At 35.5% G+C, this 16,542-nt stretch overlaps 1 protein-coding gene across 1 annotated transcript in view; it reads left to right on the top strand.

The window, feature by feature from the left end:
- The first annotated feature begins 2,277 nt into the window (after positions 1-2,277).
- Positions 2,278-16,542, top strand: part of CycB (Cyclin B) — a 118,546-nt gene continuing 104,281 nt past the window's right edge. Inside the window, exons 1-3 of the mRNA XM_090403479.1 lie at positions 2,278-2,359; positions 5,909-5,943; positions 13,037-13,159. Of these exons, the coding sequence (XP_090259605.1) occupies positions 2,278-2,359; positions 5,909-5,943; positions 13,037-13,159 (240 nt within the window). The remainder of the gene's footprint in view (positions 2,360-5,908; positions 5,944-13,036; positions 13,160-16,542) is intronic.

Below are 16,542 nucleotides of genomic sequence, written 5' to 3'. Positions count from 1 at the left end.
ACATACAAGTAGATTAGTCATGCTGATACTTCACGAGTTGCCTTTTAGTATCCTATAACAAAAAAACGTTAAGATCATTGCCCAAACTGTTTTTGACCTTTATTGAGGTCTTGTAGTATCCAGGAAAATAGGATTTAACTCAATGCAGAAGTAATTTTTTCCTAGTGATGACTTAAAAGGTTGAAACTGTTCTGGGTAGTAATTTTCCCATGTTTTTTTTCCCATTGGCAGTTAATTTGAAGCAATCTGGTGAGATAGCCGAGTAGAACAATATATAGTTGGTCATTGCCAGAGACCAGTTTGAAAATGCAACGGATGATTGTAGAAGATATATTATATGCCAATCAGTTGTTTTCAACTCGATTTTGTGAACAAAGGCTCTCCATCCCACTTACTTTTGTCTTTTCTTTTAGCAATTGTAAGTTCAAGTTGGTAAGTTTCTTTGTTGTCCATCCAACTCTTCTGCAGTGTTCCTCTTCTCAACATAACTGCCTTTTCCGGTGATTCATCTGCTTGCATAATGTCCAAAATGCTTTCATTTCTGTTTACTGATCATTGCCTCCAAGGAGCATTTTGCCTTTACTCTCCAAATCCTTATTTATCATTCTTGCAGTCCATGGGATTCTTAAGCCTCCTTCTTACTCATAATTCAAATGAATCCATTCACATTCTGTCTTTAATAATTGAACTTTCACATTCATACGTTGCTACTGGAAATACCATTGCCTCTTTATCTCCATTAATTATCTAAATTGCTAGAAGCCATCAGTTTTATTTTGCTAATGTTGCAAATAATAAATCTGCCTTTTTTTTTAATCGAGATGAATATTGATGTTTTCCAATCTCTAGGCCAGTATATTTTCTTCCAAACTTTTTAATAAATTTCAGTTAAACATAGCAGTAGATTTGAGCTGTGCTTAAAAAAATTTGTGTAGTGTGGCTCTTTAGTGCAAATTGTTCTGCATTTTTTCCAATTTGGATACAAGTGTTCTTCAGTATGTTGTTGGAATTTTTTGTTTATATTGTGTTTTGCTACTTGTTTTTTCTTACAGTTTCTGAAAAGGGCATCTAAAGAAATGCATGTCATTAGCACAGAAAGCTTTGGTACAAAGATTGAGCTGTTTTGATTTTTTGGCATTGGATGGTTTGTGAAAATTGCTATGCAAGTGTCCAAAAATGTGAAAGATATGTAGACTTTTTGGATAAACAAAAAGAAAAGCATTAGCACATGTGAAAATTCTTCATAGATTAGAGCAATTAGAAATAGGAGCAAGAGTTTGTGAAAATGAAAAGTGAAATGAAACATCTGGAAGAGGATGATAAACATCTGAAGAAGAGATTGAATGAGAAGGAGGAAGTTAGTATTATGAAGAATCAGATAGCCATATCATTGTATGGGGATTTGATCATTAGATGTGATGACTAATAATGTACATAAAACATGCTTTCCTGGTGGAACAAAAACAACTGTGTTGCAGAAAAGGAATGACCTGGCATCAAAATTAGTGGTAGTTATGGGCACACATGACTTAGTTGGGGGGGGGGGGGAAGAATGTTGATAGACTTGAAGTTGTTGTAGCAGGTAAAGAATAGGTGTTGGAAAAGTTGTTAGTGTGTTGCCCAGATATGTCAATACTGATTAAGGAGAGCAGAGTTGATGAATAGTAAGATGGCTGAGTTCTGTGAGGCAAAGGAGATTCAGTTTGTAAATCTATGGAGTGAATTTGAAGGAAAGTTGGAATGGTTAGATTTAAACTTGGATTGCATTTGAATTGGTTTGGTGTTGGACATTTAGAAAGGCTATTGTTTTCTGAGAAGGAACAGTCGTAGTCAATGTACTGAAAGATCAGTCAACTAGTGAAGCAGGATAGCAAACTAAACGTATGACAGGAAGATGGATATGAGGTTGAAGATGTGGTTCAGCAGGACAAGGTGAGTATGAGATGGGTAGGAATGGAAATCGAAGGTAGTATCAGGGGAAATGGGAGTGGTCAAACTGAAGAGGTGTGGTATAGCAACTAGAATAGAGAATGTTGGTGCTGGTAGAATGGCCTCAAACATGGGGATTGTTACATTTGTACACAAATGTAAGGAGTATTCAAAACGAGAGAGCTGACTTTGTTGCATTGATTTAGTATGCCCAGAGATAATTGGAATAAGTGAAACTTATTCAAACTATCTGGTTGTCCAGGGAGGATGTGATGTTGGGAATAGAAATGGAAGGATTATTTAATTTTCTGGAAGGAAAGAAATGTGAAAACAAGGGGAGTGCTATTAATGATTGCAGGAGAATTGTCCAAAAATGTGGAAATTGATAGTGCATACAAAGATTTTGAATCTGTGAAGTTGAAATTAACAGGCTAGTATATCTAATAAAATGGTTATAGGTCAGGAAATATAGAAAATACTGATTGTTTAGGCAAATTGGTTGTAAAAAAAGGTGATTGTGATAAATTTAATTACAGGAATATATAATAAATGGAGGAGATAGTGTATGGGAACAAGGAGAGAGTTTGAGAGAAATATCTTGAGCAGCATGTAACTGAAGCAATTAGAGGCTTTAATGTTTTAGATTTGAAAATGTCACTAGATGTAGTTAATGAGGTTTGGACACTGCTGCTAGTTGGTGAGTGATCATGAGATGCTTGTTTAGGAAGTAGTGAAACAAGAAAAGGTTGCTGCCAAAAATGGATTTATGCGAAGTATGAAGCGGGTGATTATAGGAAGCTGTAGTCGGTCAGCATGATGGGTAGATGAGCTGAGCAGAAAAGATGTTGAAAGTGCATGGAAATTCACAAGGCAGTATCTCACAAGAAATGTATGACTGCATACCGAAGGTAAATAGTTGGAGTGAAATGGATGAACAGAAAAATCAAGCTTCATTGGAAAAGAAAATGCTATGGAGCATGTACAAGACTGTTGTGATTGGATTGGTTAGGTATATATATAATACAGGATTGGGTTGATGGACATGGCATTCTTTATTATGTTTAGCATGGATTTGTAAAGAATAGGTCCTGTTTACTTGCATTTTATGATAGGGTAATGAGTGTTTAGATAAGGGAGTCATATAGGTATATTCTTGGACTTTGCATAAGCATTTGATAGATTACTGCATAAGTTGGTGTACAAGCTGCAGAGGATGGGAAAAGATAATATATTGGTTAGATGGATCAGAGATTGTCTCTTTTAATCATACCAGCAAGTTATGTATAATTGAGCAGTGTCTCAAAAAAGGAGGGTAACCAGTGGTGTGCCCTAGGGTTCTGTTCTTGTGACTGCTGTTTAACTTGTTTGTAAATGATATATCATATGGACTGACTGGGATCTTCAGTAAAATTGGGAGAATTTAAGTAGCATTGCTGATGTTAGTAGGAAGATTTGAATAGACTTGAACAAAGTGGGGTTGTAGTTTTAATATTAAGTGCAAGGTTTTGCATTTTGGAGTGCAGAAATAAGGCTATGTACTATATTGACAGTGCTATACTGCTGGAAGTGAATGAGGTTTGGGAATGATGGGAATGACCAGTACTTTATACAGTGCCACAAATATTTATCATAGTGCTGCTATGATAAATGTTTGTGGCACTGTATAAAGTACTGGTCTGACTACACTTGGACTGTTGTGCTCAAATTTGGTCACCTGGTTTTCAGTGTCATGTGGAAACATTGGAGAGCATCCAGAGATGAGTGACTAAGCAATATCAGTACTTTGGAATGCTGGCTATGGAGAGAGGTTAAAGAAATCTAGATTAGAGTTTGGTGGATAGGAGGAAAAGAGGTGATAGACATCTAAGTTAGAGGATGTTATCAGAAGTTATATCAGAGCGTGGTGAGGAAGGGTGCAAGGAGTAGATTTTTTTACATGGAGAATTTCAGTGGATAGAATGCATTTCTAGAATGTGTTAATGCAAGGAGTGTTAAAATGTTAAGATTCTCTATGATATGTTGTCAGTTGAATGAACTCTCATGATGAGGTTGCCAACTCCATGGATGGTGCAATAATAATAATATTCACTATTCCATCCCCAGCTGCTCAATTCCACTGACACACCATCAGCTCCAGGAGCTTTTCCTTTTGGTAGCTGTTCCATTGCTGATATTACTTTGCTTTTCATTATCATTGGATCCTCAAATTCTTTCTTTTCAAATCTTCTACATACTCTACATCCTTTTTTCCCCTGCTTCTTCCATCAAACCTTTTCTTGAATTACTTTTTACAACTTCTAATCTAGCAATAAACTTTGACCACTTTATTGATCTTTCTAAGCAGATCTCTTGTTCTATCTGTAATGTTGTATTCTTCAGTTTCCCTGCATCTTTTTTTCCTTATGTGTCCTAACCTGTCTTTGGAAATCCTGCACTGTCAAACCCTTGTTTCTCTAAAGTTCTTCCGATGGTTATTTACAATCTTTCTTGTTGCTTTAGTCTTCTGCGGCCCGTTCTTTTTCTTAGTCCTTAATTTCAGCTATCAGTAATTCACGATCTGTTCTGGTCAGCACCAGGTAGTGTTTTTGCTGCTTGGATAGCACTTCTCCATCTTCTGTTGGCAGCAATATAATTTATCTGATTTCTGTATTCACCTATGGTGAAGTCCATGTGTACAATTGTTTGTTGTTGAAAGTGTTTGCAATAAAGAAATAGTTCTGGGCACAACTCCAACATCCTTTCTCCTGCTTCATTTCTCAATTCTAAAAAATTTTTCCAGTGATGCCTAGTTCTTTCTCCTACTTCTGCATTCTAATCACCTAATATAAAGAGAAAATGTTTTATCAATACTGTATATTACTTGTTGCAATCTACTGTAAAATTCTTCACCTTGCTTGCATTTATAGCGAGTGCATACACTTGTATGAGTAATATTCATTGACTGTGCTTTTATTCTGCTTTAGGATTATTCTGTCATGCTGCATTGTGACAGAGTAACCCAAAATGTAATTTCTGTATTCTTTTCTAAATAGGAATGCTACTCCATTTCTTCAAAGGGCTTCATGCTTAAAGTAATAAATGATGAAATCAAAGTGACCCATTCTTGTCATCTCAGTTTAATCCAGTGCCCAAACTTGAATCAAAATGATTGCCCACCTTGTCAAAAAAATATGGGAAAGTTTAATCTGGATAACACACTAAATTTTTTTTTTTTTTTTTTTTTTTTTTCAATTGAGATCGTCACATTCTTACATTAGCCTAATGTTATCATTTATTGAATTTATAAATTAAGATTATTGTATGAAGTTGTGAATTGATACCTGTAATTTATTCATCATTCTGAAATTTACCTCACTTTAGTGCTTAGCAATGTAAGATCATGCAGCTCATCTTTTGAATGATCAATTGTTTATGTTCCACCTTGTAAAAACTGTTCCTATCAAGCCACTGATGGTAGTCTGTTAATTTCAGACTGAAATATTTTGCAAATATTAAAATATTCTTGTGCTAACGTGTTGATAATTTTTAATTTCATGTCGCAAGTGTCTCTCAAGAATAGAATTTCATAACTTTGTATAACATCAACAGCTGAGTTGAATAAAAGGAATGATACTGCTGGATTTTGCAAAGGCATTTGACAGGATACCACATGGAATGCTGCACAAATTGGGATGAACATGACTTGGTGATATATAGATATGAAGGCAAATGGGCAGACTGAAAGAATTTAGAACACAGTTCCTGGAATTGTATTCCAGGAAATTAATGAAACTAGGGATTTGGGAATATTGGGCAGATATTTGAAACTTGGTAGGCATATTATTAAGGTGGCCAGAGTAGAGCTCATATTGAATAATGCACTAAAAAGCAAACGTTAATAATTCTTTGAGTTAAAGAATTATTTGCATGAGGTTTTGATGCTGACACATCAGGATTACTGTGCTCAAGTGTGTGGTCACTTGTGTTTCTTTAGAATGAGAAATTAGTGGAGGGAATCCAAAGGAGGTCAAAGTGGTGAGTAATCTGTGGAATGTTACCAATTTGAATAGATTAGAGGTTTTTGGATATAAACTTAGTTGACAGGTGTCAAAAAAAATTAATTTCATTTTTTAAATTAGTACGAAAAAAACAATAAGTTATATTATTTAAGCCATTTATGGCCTTAAATAAATAGTATTACTTACTCTTTTGCTTTGTAAAACTTATGTGACTTAGTTGTCATACATCTGTTACATTGGTATGTTTCTTGTCGTATTTTGTATTTTACCATCGTATGATAAATAACTTATTCTATGTGTGTATTAATTTAAAGAAACCTCTCATGGCACAAGTATCTCGTAAACAAAATTACACTTGAGTTACTAGGTTTTATTGCATTGATGCAGGAGAAATATTTTAGCACTATGACTAGAGTAGAGCTTATACTTGGAAATTGAGTATGGTTAGTGGGAACTTTTTTTTTCCCTCTTGGAGAGTGGAGAATTAGGAATAGATAGTCATAGAGGATAAAAGATAGTCAGTTGGAGGTACAATATGCTGTGTGGATAGTATGGATTTTGAGTGAGGTAGTTTTTTAAATTTTGCATATTAGGAGCAGCATATACCTTAACAATGGACCTGTTATTTGGAATTTTGCCACTAGAGGGCCATAAGGTATATAGTGTTGATAAGGAGCTATGGAAAAGAAGTGTATTTTGAGTAATAATTGGCAATATTTCTTGAATTTTAGTGTTGTACTATTTTTTAGAACGAAGTGTGATTTATTAAACACAGTGACTGTACTAATGAGGGCAACTATGCAGGCGTCAACTGGTGCAACTAGGAGAGTGCAGAAATCAAGTGGCATTAACGAAATACTTTTTGAAATTGATTACATATCAGGAGTGTAATATGCATGCATGGCAGAGTATAAGGGATGTTTGTGATGAGAATGGACAGGAGACAATGGAAGGTATGGATTTGTAGTAAGTGCGATATAATATTACACCACGAGGCAATGAATGTTAAACAGACTGAAAAGATAACATAAATGAAAGAAACAGAAATGAAACAAAAGCTAGTGAAACTGAGGGAGTGAAAAAATGCAATAATGTAGAAGTGAAAGTTAGTGATAGAGGGAGCAAAAGAAAGTATGAATGAGGAAATCAAAGCATGGTGCAGCAGAATGAGAGGTTGCAAGGCTACAGGAGTGACAGTCAAATTGTTGGACTGCAAGATTTGATGAAACAGTTCTTAAAAATGAAATGAGGAATATGCAGAGTGATATGAGACCATTAGTGGAAACTAATGAAAGCATGCAAAAGAAGGAAAGAAAAAAAGAGGTGACTCGTGACTCCAGGTTAACAGTATATGGAGATTCCATAGTTACAGAATTAGATAATAAGGAAATCTATAAGGTCTGCTATTTAGGAGGGAGAATGAACAGGATAAGTCAGGCATTAGACATGAGTAAATAGGAAAGGTTATCAGTGTATTACCGAGGTATGACAAGGATGAGTTGAGACGGAAAGCTGGAATCATGAATGGTATGTTAGCGGAGCTGTGTGAAGAGAAGGGAGTACAGTTTGTGGATGTATGGCATGTTTGAGAGAAGAATGGAATTATGAAATGAGTCTCCCAAATGTGTTCTATGGGGTTGAAATCTGGAGAGCATGCTTGCCACTCATTTTGATTAATATCATCTGTCTCCAAAAAGTATCTCCATTGTTCTTGTACGATGTGGTGTTGGCAGTCATCCATAAAAATGAATTCTTCATGTAGAGCATCATGGAACAATCGAACATGATGTTGAAGAACTTCATTGCAATATTGTTCACCAGTCAGTTGCTTTTTCCAGCACTCTTATAGCTGGTGCATCCATTATGCATAATGCCTTCCTAACTGTGACCCCGACACTGCTATATCTGTCCTTTAAGACATTCTCATGCTGGTAAGTAGTACCACTTTCATGCCAGATTCAGTTTCATCTAGAATCAGAGGAAAGACTGAAATAACTAATCTGTGAAGAGAACATTAGCTCATTGGTGTCATGTTCAATTTTCATGGATACAACAGCACTAAAAGCATGCTATATTATGCTGTGGATAAAGTGTATACTACAGACCTTCAGCTGTATGGGCCTACTTGTTGCAGACATCTTGCAACAGTTTGAGATAAGTGTTCCTGTGCTTGAATGGAACCAACTTGCAAGCTGACCTGCCATTGTGCGTCGATTACATTTTGCTGTTATAACCATGCTCATTCATGCTCCATGGTAGAGCAAGAGTGGCCTCTTAGCAAACATCTAGAACACATTGCATTGGTTTGAAATGATGACCATACGCTGGTTACAGCACTTTGTGAAATTCCAAACTATGGCAGTATCATTAATTCTGTGGCCTTCAGGCTTTCTGATAATTCTTCCCCAGGTGGAATCATCTGTCTTTGACACATTACAAGACATTAAAGTTTGAAACTGCTTTCCTTCACGAAAAGAGCTTCCTTGAAACATAATTTGCTTAGTGCATGTAGCCTTTTATCCTGTTGAACACTACCATGTGGCCCCTTTGTGTGCAATTTGAAATTTTGAATGTGTACCCACTTTCTGCTCAAAGTCATCAGTTATATAAACTACTACAAGCTGATTTGACTGAATTTAGTTCTAATCTTTAGAAATAGTTTGGTCTTACGTTTTCTATGCCAGTGTATTTCTTAGCTATAATTTGCAGCTCTTTACAAAAGAAACTTTCTTATGAAGTATCTGTTTGTTATATATGCCTTGCATTCTTGTGTGTGGGAATGATGTTAAAGAAAAATTGAGCTGGCTTCATTGGCTGCACAAATTGACCTTTATCGAGGTCTCTTCAGTGGGAGCCAGATCCAGAAGGGATACCAAGGTTGAAGTAATGCAGAACTCTTATATCCATATAAGAGTAGCCAAAAGGTGTCACACATTATTAAAATACTCTGGATTAGCAATAGAGGTTTGGAAGTTTTCCATTTGGTTATATTATAAATTAAAGATGCCAAGAAATTGTATTCTTGCTGTAATTCTTGATCCAAGTATAAGCAAACAAAGTTTGTGCTCGAAGTATTTTCAGGACTGGGCAACTTGTATATAGAAACTAATGACTTCACATTACTTGCCTTGCCTTAGGTTTGAATCCTGCTGCAACCATGGATGTTTGACTACCATTTTGTGGGAGATGACTCACCTGGTGTAAGACCAACCTGCTTATTGGAGGCCTCAAGTAGCATGAAAAGCTTGATCTGGAAGGGCAGAGTTTTTGGACTAGGTAAAAAGTTAATAAAAATGCAAAACATATATAAAATCATTCAAAACAAAAACAAACTCCAGCTCACCCATCGTACAGAAGTATTACAGTTTACAAATAAATCTTTCATGGGTGGAAGCCATAAAAAAAAAAAAAATTACAATGGCCCTGAATGTGAGCCAGTTTTCCTCTAAATTCTTTGGACCACATGACTTAACTCAAAGGCAGCATTCAATGAACATCAGATGGCTTAATATCTTGAAATTAAGGATCTTTAATATAGACAGTCTCCTGTATACTACATGTTGCATATAACTGATATAGTTACCTAAATTTATAGTGATACTGAACAAGTGTTCTTGCAGTGAACCTTTTAATTCTGTATCAAATGTTATTTCTTAAGGGTCAAAGCTGTATAACTGAGAGGAGACCTCCACATAGCCTTTAAAGGAATGTGGAGAACTGACCAGGGCTTCTACCATATGTCCAGTTCTTGCCTTCTCATTATGCACCCTGTTCAGTATCTACTTGGATACTGAACGAACGAGGATGGGCTGGCAATTTGGGATTTAGCTGACCAAATCGTATTCTTATTGGTTTAACCAAAATAAAAAAAATGATGGTACAACATGACAAAATTTCATGCTGGCTGGGTCGTCGCCCGGTTAAATAAGGCCCCCGTTGTTTTCTCCAGGGAACCAGGATGAATAGTGAAAAGTCAGCTACTGGAACAAATCTGAAAACACACCCCAACTCAACATCACCAGAGTTAAAGATTGGTACTATCAACATAAGAAGCCTGAATGGCAAAGAAATGGAGCTAGCTGAGGAATTAGATCAGTACCAGATCGACATAATAGGGGTGACTGAAACAAAAAAGACAAAAACCGGTGAGATCTTTCTGAGCAATAAATACAAAATGTTTTATTCAGGCAATGACAATCAAGGAAAAGGAGTAGCCATAGTATTCAACACAAAATACAAGGCTAATCTTCTTGAATGGCAATCAGTCTCAAGTAGAGTAATGTGGGCAAATAGAATGGGGAACTGGACAATGAGACTTATTTGTGCCTATGGTCCCACAGACGGTTCCACTAAGGTAGAAGTGGAGGAATTTTTTGAGGCTTTAGAAAAAGCAACTGACACAATGAAAAAGGGAAAAGTTGGTCCTTGGTGGGGATCTAAATAGCAGAGTAGGATATGATTGTGAGACATACAAAAATATTTTGGGAAAATTTGGAGAAAAGAGCAAAGCTAATAATGGCAAATATCTGTTGGATTTCTGCTTAGGACACGGACTGGTTATTACTAATACCATGTTCCAACATAAAAATGTGCACAAATTCACATGGAGAGGAGAGGCTAGGAATAAGAAAAGTCTCATTGACTATGTTATTGTTGATAGTGATGTTTTCTCCCTGGTGGGACACCAGAGTGTACAGAAGATTTGAAATTGGAAGTGATCACTATTTAGTCTTGAGCAGGATAAGGATATTTAGTCTTGAGCAGGATAAAATTGCATTTCATATTGAAAAGAATAACATGTAAGAAAGTTTTGAAGCGAATAAAAGTTGAACAGCTTTTGGATGTGAACTGTAGACTAAAATACACAAAGTCTATTGAAGAAAAAATGAAACAGTTTGAGAACAGGAATCAAACCTTGGAGATGCAGTGGCAAGCCTTGAAGAAAGCCCTGATTGATTCAGTTAGAGAGGCATGTGGTGAAGTTGTCTGCAAGGATAGAAAAATTAGAACTCCATGGTGGACACAGGAAATTAAAGAGGCAGTGAAGGAAAAGAAGAAAGCATATCAAAAGTTCCTCACAAATAAGTCAGCTTGTGCTCTTAGAGAATACATAGACAAATGTAAGAAAGCTAAACACTGTGTAAAACTAGCTAAAGAAAAGTCATGGGAGGACTTTGGCAAGAATATAGAAAATATCAAGAAGGTGGCAAAATATTCTGGAGGTTGTCGAAGAAGCTTAAGAATTGAGGAAAGAGTGCGTGCTGTAAAAGGAGTTAGAGATGATAAAGGTGACATGAAAACGGTAGAAAAAGATATCCTTGAAGTATGGAGTAATTACTTTGAAAAACTGCTAAATGAAACAAGCAGTGATGACAGCACAGTGGTAAAATAACACTGAATAGGCATGCAGTCAGGAATACATATCCATACTTGAAGTAGAAAAAGCCATCAAAGGCTTGAAATGTGGAAAGGCAGCAGGAGTAGATGATATTTGACTAGAAATGCTTAAGTATGGTGGTATAAAAGTCTTGCAGTGGCTGCACTGCATAGTTCAGAAAGCCTGGACAGAGGGACGAATTCCCGATGATTGGAATAGAGCTCTCATAGTACCCGTATATAAAAAGGGAAATAAAACTGAATGTGAGAATTGCAGAGGTATTTCCCTACTGAGTGTTCCTGGCAAGATCTATGCAAGTATACTTGAGAAACAGTTGAGAAGAATTGTGAAAGAAAAGCTTGGTGAAGAACAAGTTGGATTCAGGCCAAATAGAGGCTGTCAGGATCAGATCTTCACTTTACGACAAATAGTTGAGAAAGCATGGGAATATAACAAAGATCTGTATTTAAGTTTTGTCGATTTGGAAAAGGCATATGACAAGGTGCCAAGAGAAAAGCTATTCAATATGCTACAGTTATATGGTGTCAGTGTGGCATTATGTCAAGCAATACTTAGTCTTTGAGTTGTAAGTCAGTAGTTAGAATTTGAAGGAATTACAAGATGGTTTAATGTTAAATCTGGTGTGAGACAAGGATGTACATTATCCCCTCTGTTATTCATTATCTATATGGATCACATTATGAAGGAAAGTGGTATTAAACATGATATCAAAATTGGAGATGTTAATGTCAGCTCTTTGCTTTATGTGGATGATGTTATACTTCTAAATAAATCTGCTACAAGTTTGCAAGATTCTCTCACTAAATTGAATAACTGTTGTAATAGATATGGTATGAAGGTCAGCATTAAAAAGCCAAAGACAATGAAAATAGGCAGAATCATTGAAAATGTCAACTGTGTTGTGAATGGAGAACCTGTGGAACAAGTAAAACATTTCGGCTACTTAAGCACGATTTTTAGTGAAATGTTAAATTAAATATAGGAATAGACAACAGAATCAGCAAAGCTGGTATGGTGGGAAGTCAATTGAATAAATTCATATGGAATAAAAGAGAAATTAGTCAGAACACTAAATTAGCTGTATACAAGACAGTGTTCAAACCAGTCTTAACTTATGGATCTGAGAGTTGGGTCAGAAGTAAAACACTTGACCAAAGACTAGAGACTGCAGATATGAGAGTCTTGAGAAAGATTATAGGAGTGAACAGATGGTATCAATGGCAATATCATATTAAAAATGAGGATATTAGGAAAGAACTTGACATTGTCAGCATCCAGGAATGTGCTAACAGTGCTAATCTCAGGTGGTATGGTCACTTAAACAGAATGGGTGAAGAAAGATTAGCAAAACAAGTGTTCTCTGCCAGGTTGGCAGGAAAACGACCCAGAGGAAGACCAAGATATAGGTGGATTGATATGGTACAAAGTGCCTTAGACAATAGAAATATAAGCTCTGATAATGTTGGAGTCTTGACAAGTAACACTGATTTGGAGGAAAATTGTAGATAGGAAGTTAGTAACGATGTAATTTTTTTTCATATAGTACTATCATATCCTGTACACCCCTTGAGGGTACATGGCAGGAATTTGATGATGTTATTTCTTAAGTTTTAAAGTTTTTAATACATCTTTGGCTTTTTTATCTTAGAAATGACTTTGAACTATATATTTTTTAATATTTGTTGTAACTTTAATTTTTATCTTTTGAAAGGACTATTCAACAGCCTTCCTCCCAGTTAAAAACAATCCCAAAATTCAAAGAGATAAACTAGGAGATATCAAAAATAAAGTTTCCATTTCTGTTCCTGGTTGTTCCGAAATCAAAAAGCATGCAGTAAGTATATGTATTAAATCTGTAAGACTAAGTTTTATGAAAGTTAGCTTGATTCTTTAATATTTGTTAAACATTTTAAATAAGTCTAAATCTATGCCAGGTTAATATTTCATTTATAAATAAAACTTTATTATAGAGTAGAATATAAGATCCCTCCATCCATACAACTTGATGGATGTATACCTCCTTTACCATGAGTTGTCCCAGTCCTGAAAATATTTCAATGGCAAATTTTGTTTGCTTACACTTGGAAAAAGGATTAAACCAAATATGTAACTGGTAGCACAGCCAAGTGAAAAAAACTTCCATCGAATAAAGATGAAACTTTATATTTTAAGAAGTTACACCAACCAAACTGGCAAAAACTATTTCAACCATGCAATGGTTTTACGGATGCACTTCATTTCAACTACTAGTGTGCAACAATAGACTTAAACATTTAATATTTTAATGTTTTGAATAAGAATAACCTTACTTAAAAGCTGCTATTTTCAATGGTTACTGGCATCAAAATATGAATCTTTGATACTGATCCATCAGTATATTTCTTTATTGGCTGCTTATGATAATCAACATTCATATTTTGATGCCAGTAACCATTGAAAATAGCAACTTTTAAGTAAGGTTATTCTTATTCAAAACATTAAAATATTAAATGTTTAAGTCTATGTTGCACACTAGTAGCTGAAATGAAGTGCATCCATAAAACCATTGCATGGTTGAAATAGTTTTTGCCAGTTTGGTTGGTGTAACTTCTTAAAATATAAAGTTTCATCTTTATTCGATGGAAGTTTTTTCACTTGGCTGTGCTACCAGTTACATATTTGGTTTAATCCTTTTTCCAAGTGTAAGCAAACAAAATTTGCCATTGAAATATTTTCAGGACTGGGGCAACTCATGGTAAAGGTGGTATACATCCATCAACTATCTCTAATCTAGAGAATTTTAATAAGGTGTTGACACCTTTTGGCAACTGGTATATGGTGATATTACTTTTACATTACTTCCACCTTAGTATCATCACCTCTGAGTCTAGCTCCCACTGACAAGACCTCAAAGGTCGAAACTGGTCTGGGTGGTGATCCTTTCCATAATACATAGCATTATATATACCCATAAGGATATGTGCTTTGCACATATGGGATACTAAGGCAAGTGATCAGAACTTATACCACCTTTACCACGAGCTGCCTCAGTCCTGAAAATATTTCAGGTGTCAACTTTGTTTTCTTACTCTTGGATAAAGGATTAAACCAAATATGTAATTGGTTTCTTCTTTATTCCTTAGAGCAGGGCTTTAAAATATATAATGCATAAAAAAAAAATTCTTATGCTGCCTGTGGTACTTAATGTATTATAGATTTCTAACTTTTCTGAACAGGAGTTGCATAAAAAAGGTCTCCACCTCCCTACCAGCTGAGGTGGATGAAATAGTGAGACCAAATTGCACTTCTTATCCATGTTATTCAACAGGTGTTACAAAATTGTATCCAGATTTAGCTGGACATCTATAGACTTCATGGCTGGTTAGGGGTTAAAGCTGAATAAGATTCTTTTATTGGAAAGACCTGGATTTGAATTCCCTATAAGTTGTGAAGAATCTTCAACTGAAGATGAATTACCAGTCTCAGAGGTAGGATTTTTTCTCTAGAAAGTTTTTTTTTTTTTGTCCAAAGTAGGTGAATATCAGCAATCAAATCAGACTGTTATTGTAGCTTCAGTTGGTTTTAGCTTAATCCTAATAACACATTCAAATCCAACTGTTACTGAAATCTGGATCATTTGTTTTTAAGTTATTTTTTTTAACTAGTTCATACTACCTTTCATAGCTAGTTGTGTTTAGTGTCAATATTATGTTGTGCCAGACCAGACTTTTGAGAGATTTCATGTATTCGATATAATATTGATGTTCATTAATTCTTTTTTCCACAGAATAGCCTGTTTGTCCAAAGTATGTTTGATTTACATTCACTGTATCTGGTAAATGCCAGCTAATGATAGAGGTGTCAGTTTGTTTTTTGTAGAGGGCAACAGGTGAGAAGTTTTGATCGGAAAATATGTGGGAATAAGATGATACTTCAAAATTCTGCCAATCGGTTCCACGATGCCAGAAATATAAGGGATTGGAACCTCTTAGTCCGAAGAATCCTGAGGTGTTGGAACACGAGTCAATTATCTGCTGGATTTGATTAGGGTTGTAACCATTAAATTCCATTAACGTTTTGATAGTGAAAAGTTTCTTGTTATAAGCTTGAGGGAGAGGAGCACGCTTTGTGCTCTATTGATGAAAGACTTGATGACACCAATTTTTTGAGAGGTGTGATGAGCAGACTTTTGAATGTATCTGCCAGTAAAGGTAGATTTTTGATAAACACCTTTACTGGCAAATACTAGTTGATAAATTACCAGAGGCTGGTAATTTATCAACTAGTATTTGTGGAAGGATGCCCAAGAATGGTAAACTACTGGCATTTTGCTTTTTCCATGGTGAACTGAATGCATGGGTGAAGGCTTTTGATCTGTTATATGAATGTAGTAAGTTCCTCTTCAGAATGCAGCCATCAAAATAGACATCAACATAATGAAACCAAAGAGATGGCCTCCCAGAAATTCATAAAGGGTATCCAGTAAGGCCCATTATGAATTGTATTGATTCTCTCACTTATAGAATTGCTAAATTTGTCATGTTTATTAACTGCCCATACTGGACAATCCAGATCTTTCATCAAAAATTCTACATTTTCTTGAAGAATCTTCAAATACAAGAGTCGGACTTATTAGTCAGCTTTGATATTGTTTCCCTCTTTACCAATATTCCATTATCTGACACTTAATTTACTGTATGATAATTATCCTCCTGATATTGCAAAGATTGTTGCATTTGTTATACATTCAGGATATTTAAGCTGGAAAAACAAGATCTATGAACAAGTTGAAGGTATCGGTAGCCCTTTATCCTCCACCTTTTGGGTAAACTATTTTTTGAACAGTCTGGAAGACACCTTGTTCTCATCCATTCATCCCTAATCCTCACTTGGACATCCTTCTTACATGCACAGCACCTGGTAATTTATCAACCACTGTTTATTGAAAACTACCTTTACTGGCAGATACATTCATCAAAAGTCTGCTCATCACACCTCAAAAAATTTGGTGTTATCAAGTCTTTCATTAATAGAGCACATAAAGCATGCTCCTCTCCCTCAAGCTTACAAGAATTTTTCACTATCAAAATATTGGTGGTTATAGCCCTAATGACATCCAGCAGATAATTGACTCTTATATTCCAACACCTTAGGATTCTTCAACAGGCCGCAGGATTCCAATCCCTTATTTCTGGCATCTCGGAACCGATTGGCAGAATTTTGAAGAAGTATTTCATT

Source organism: Typopeltis vanoorti, chromosome 14 (assembly GCF_054136105.1).
Source record: "Typopeltis vanoorti isolate ZY-2024b chromosome 14, IOZ_Tvanoo_1.0, whole genome shotgun sequence".
NCBI classification, from domain to species: Eukaryota; Metazoa; Arthropoda; class Arachnida; order Uropygi; family Thelyphonidae; genus Typopeltis; species Typopeltis vanoorti.
This window is presented reverse-complemented; position numbering and strand designations above follow the sequence as displayed.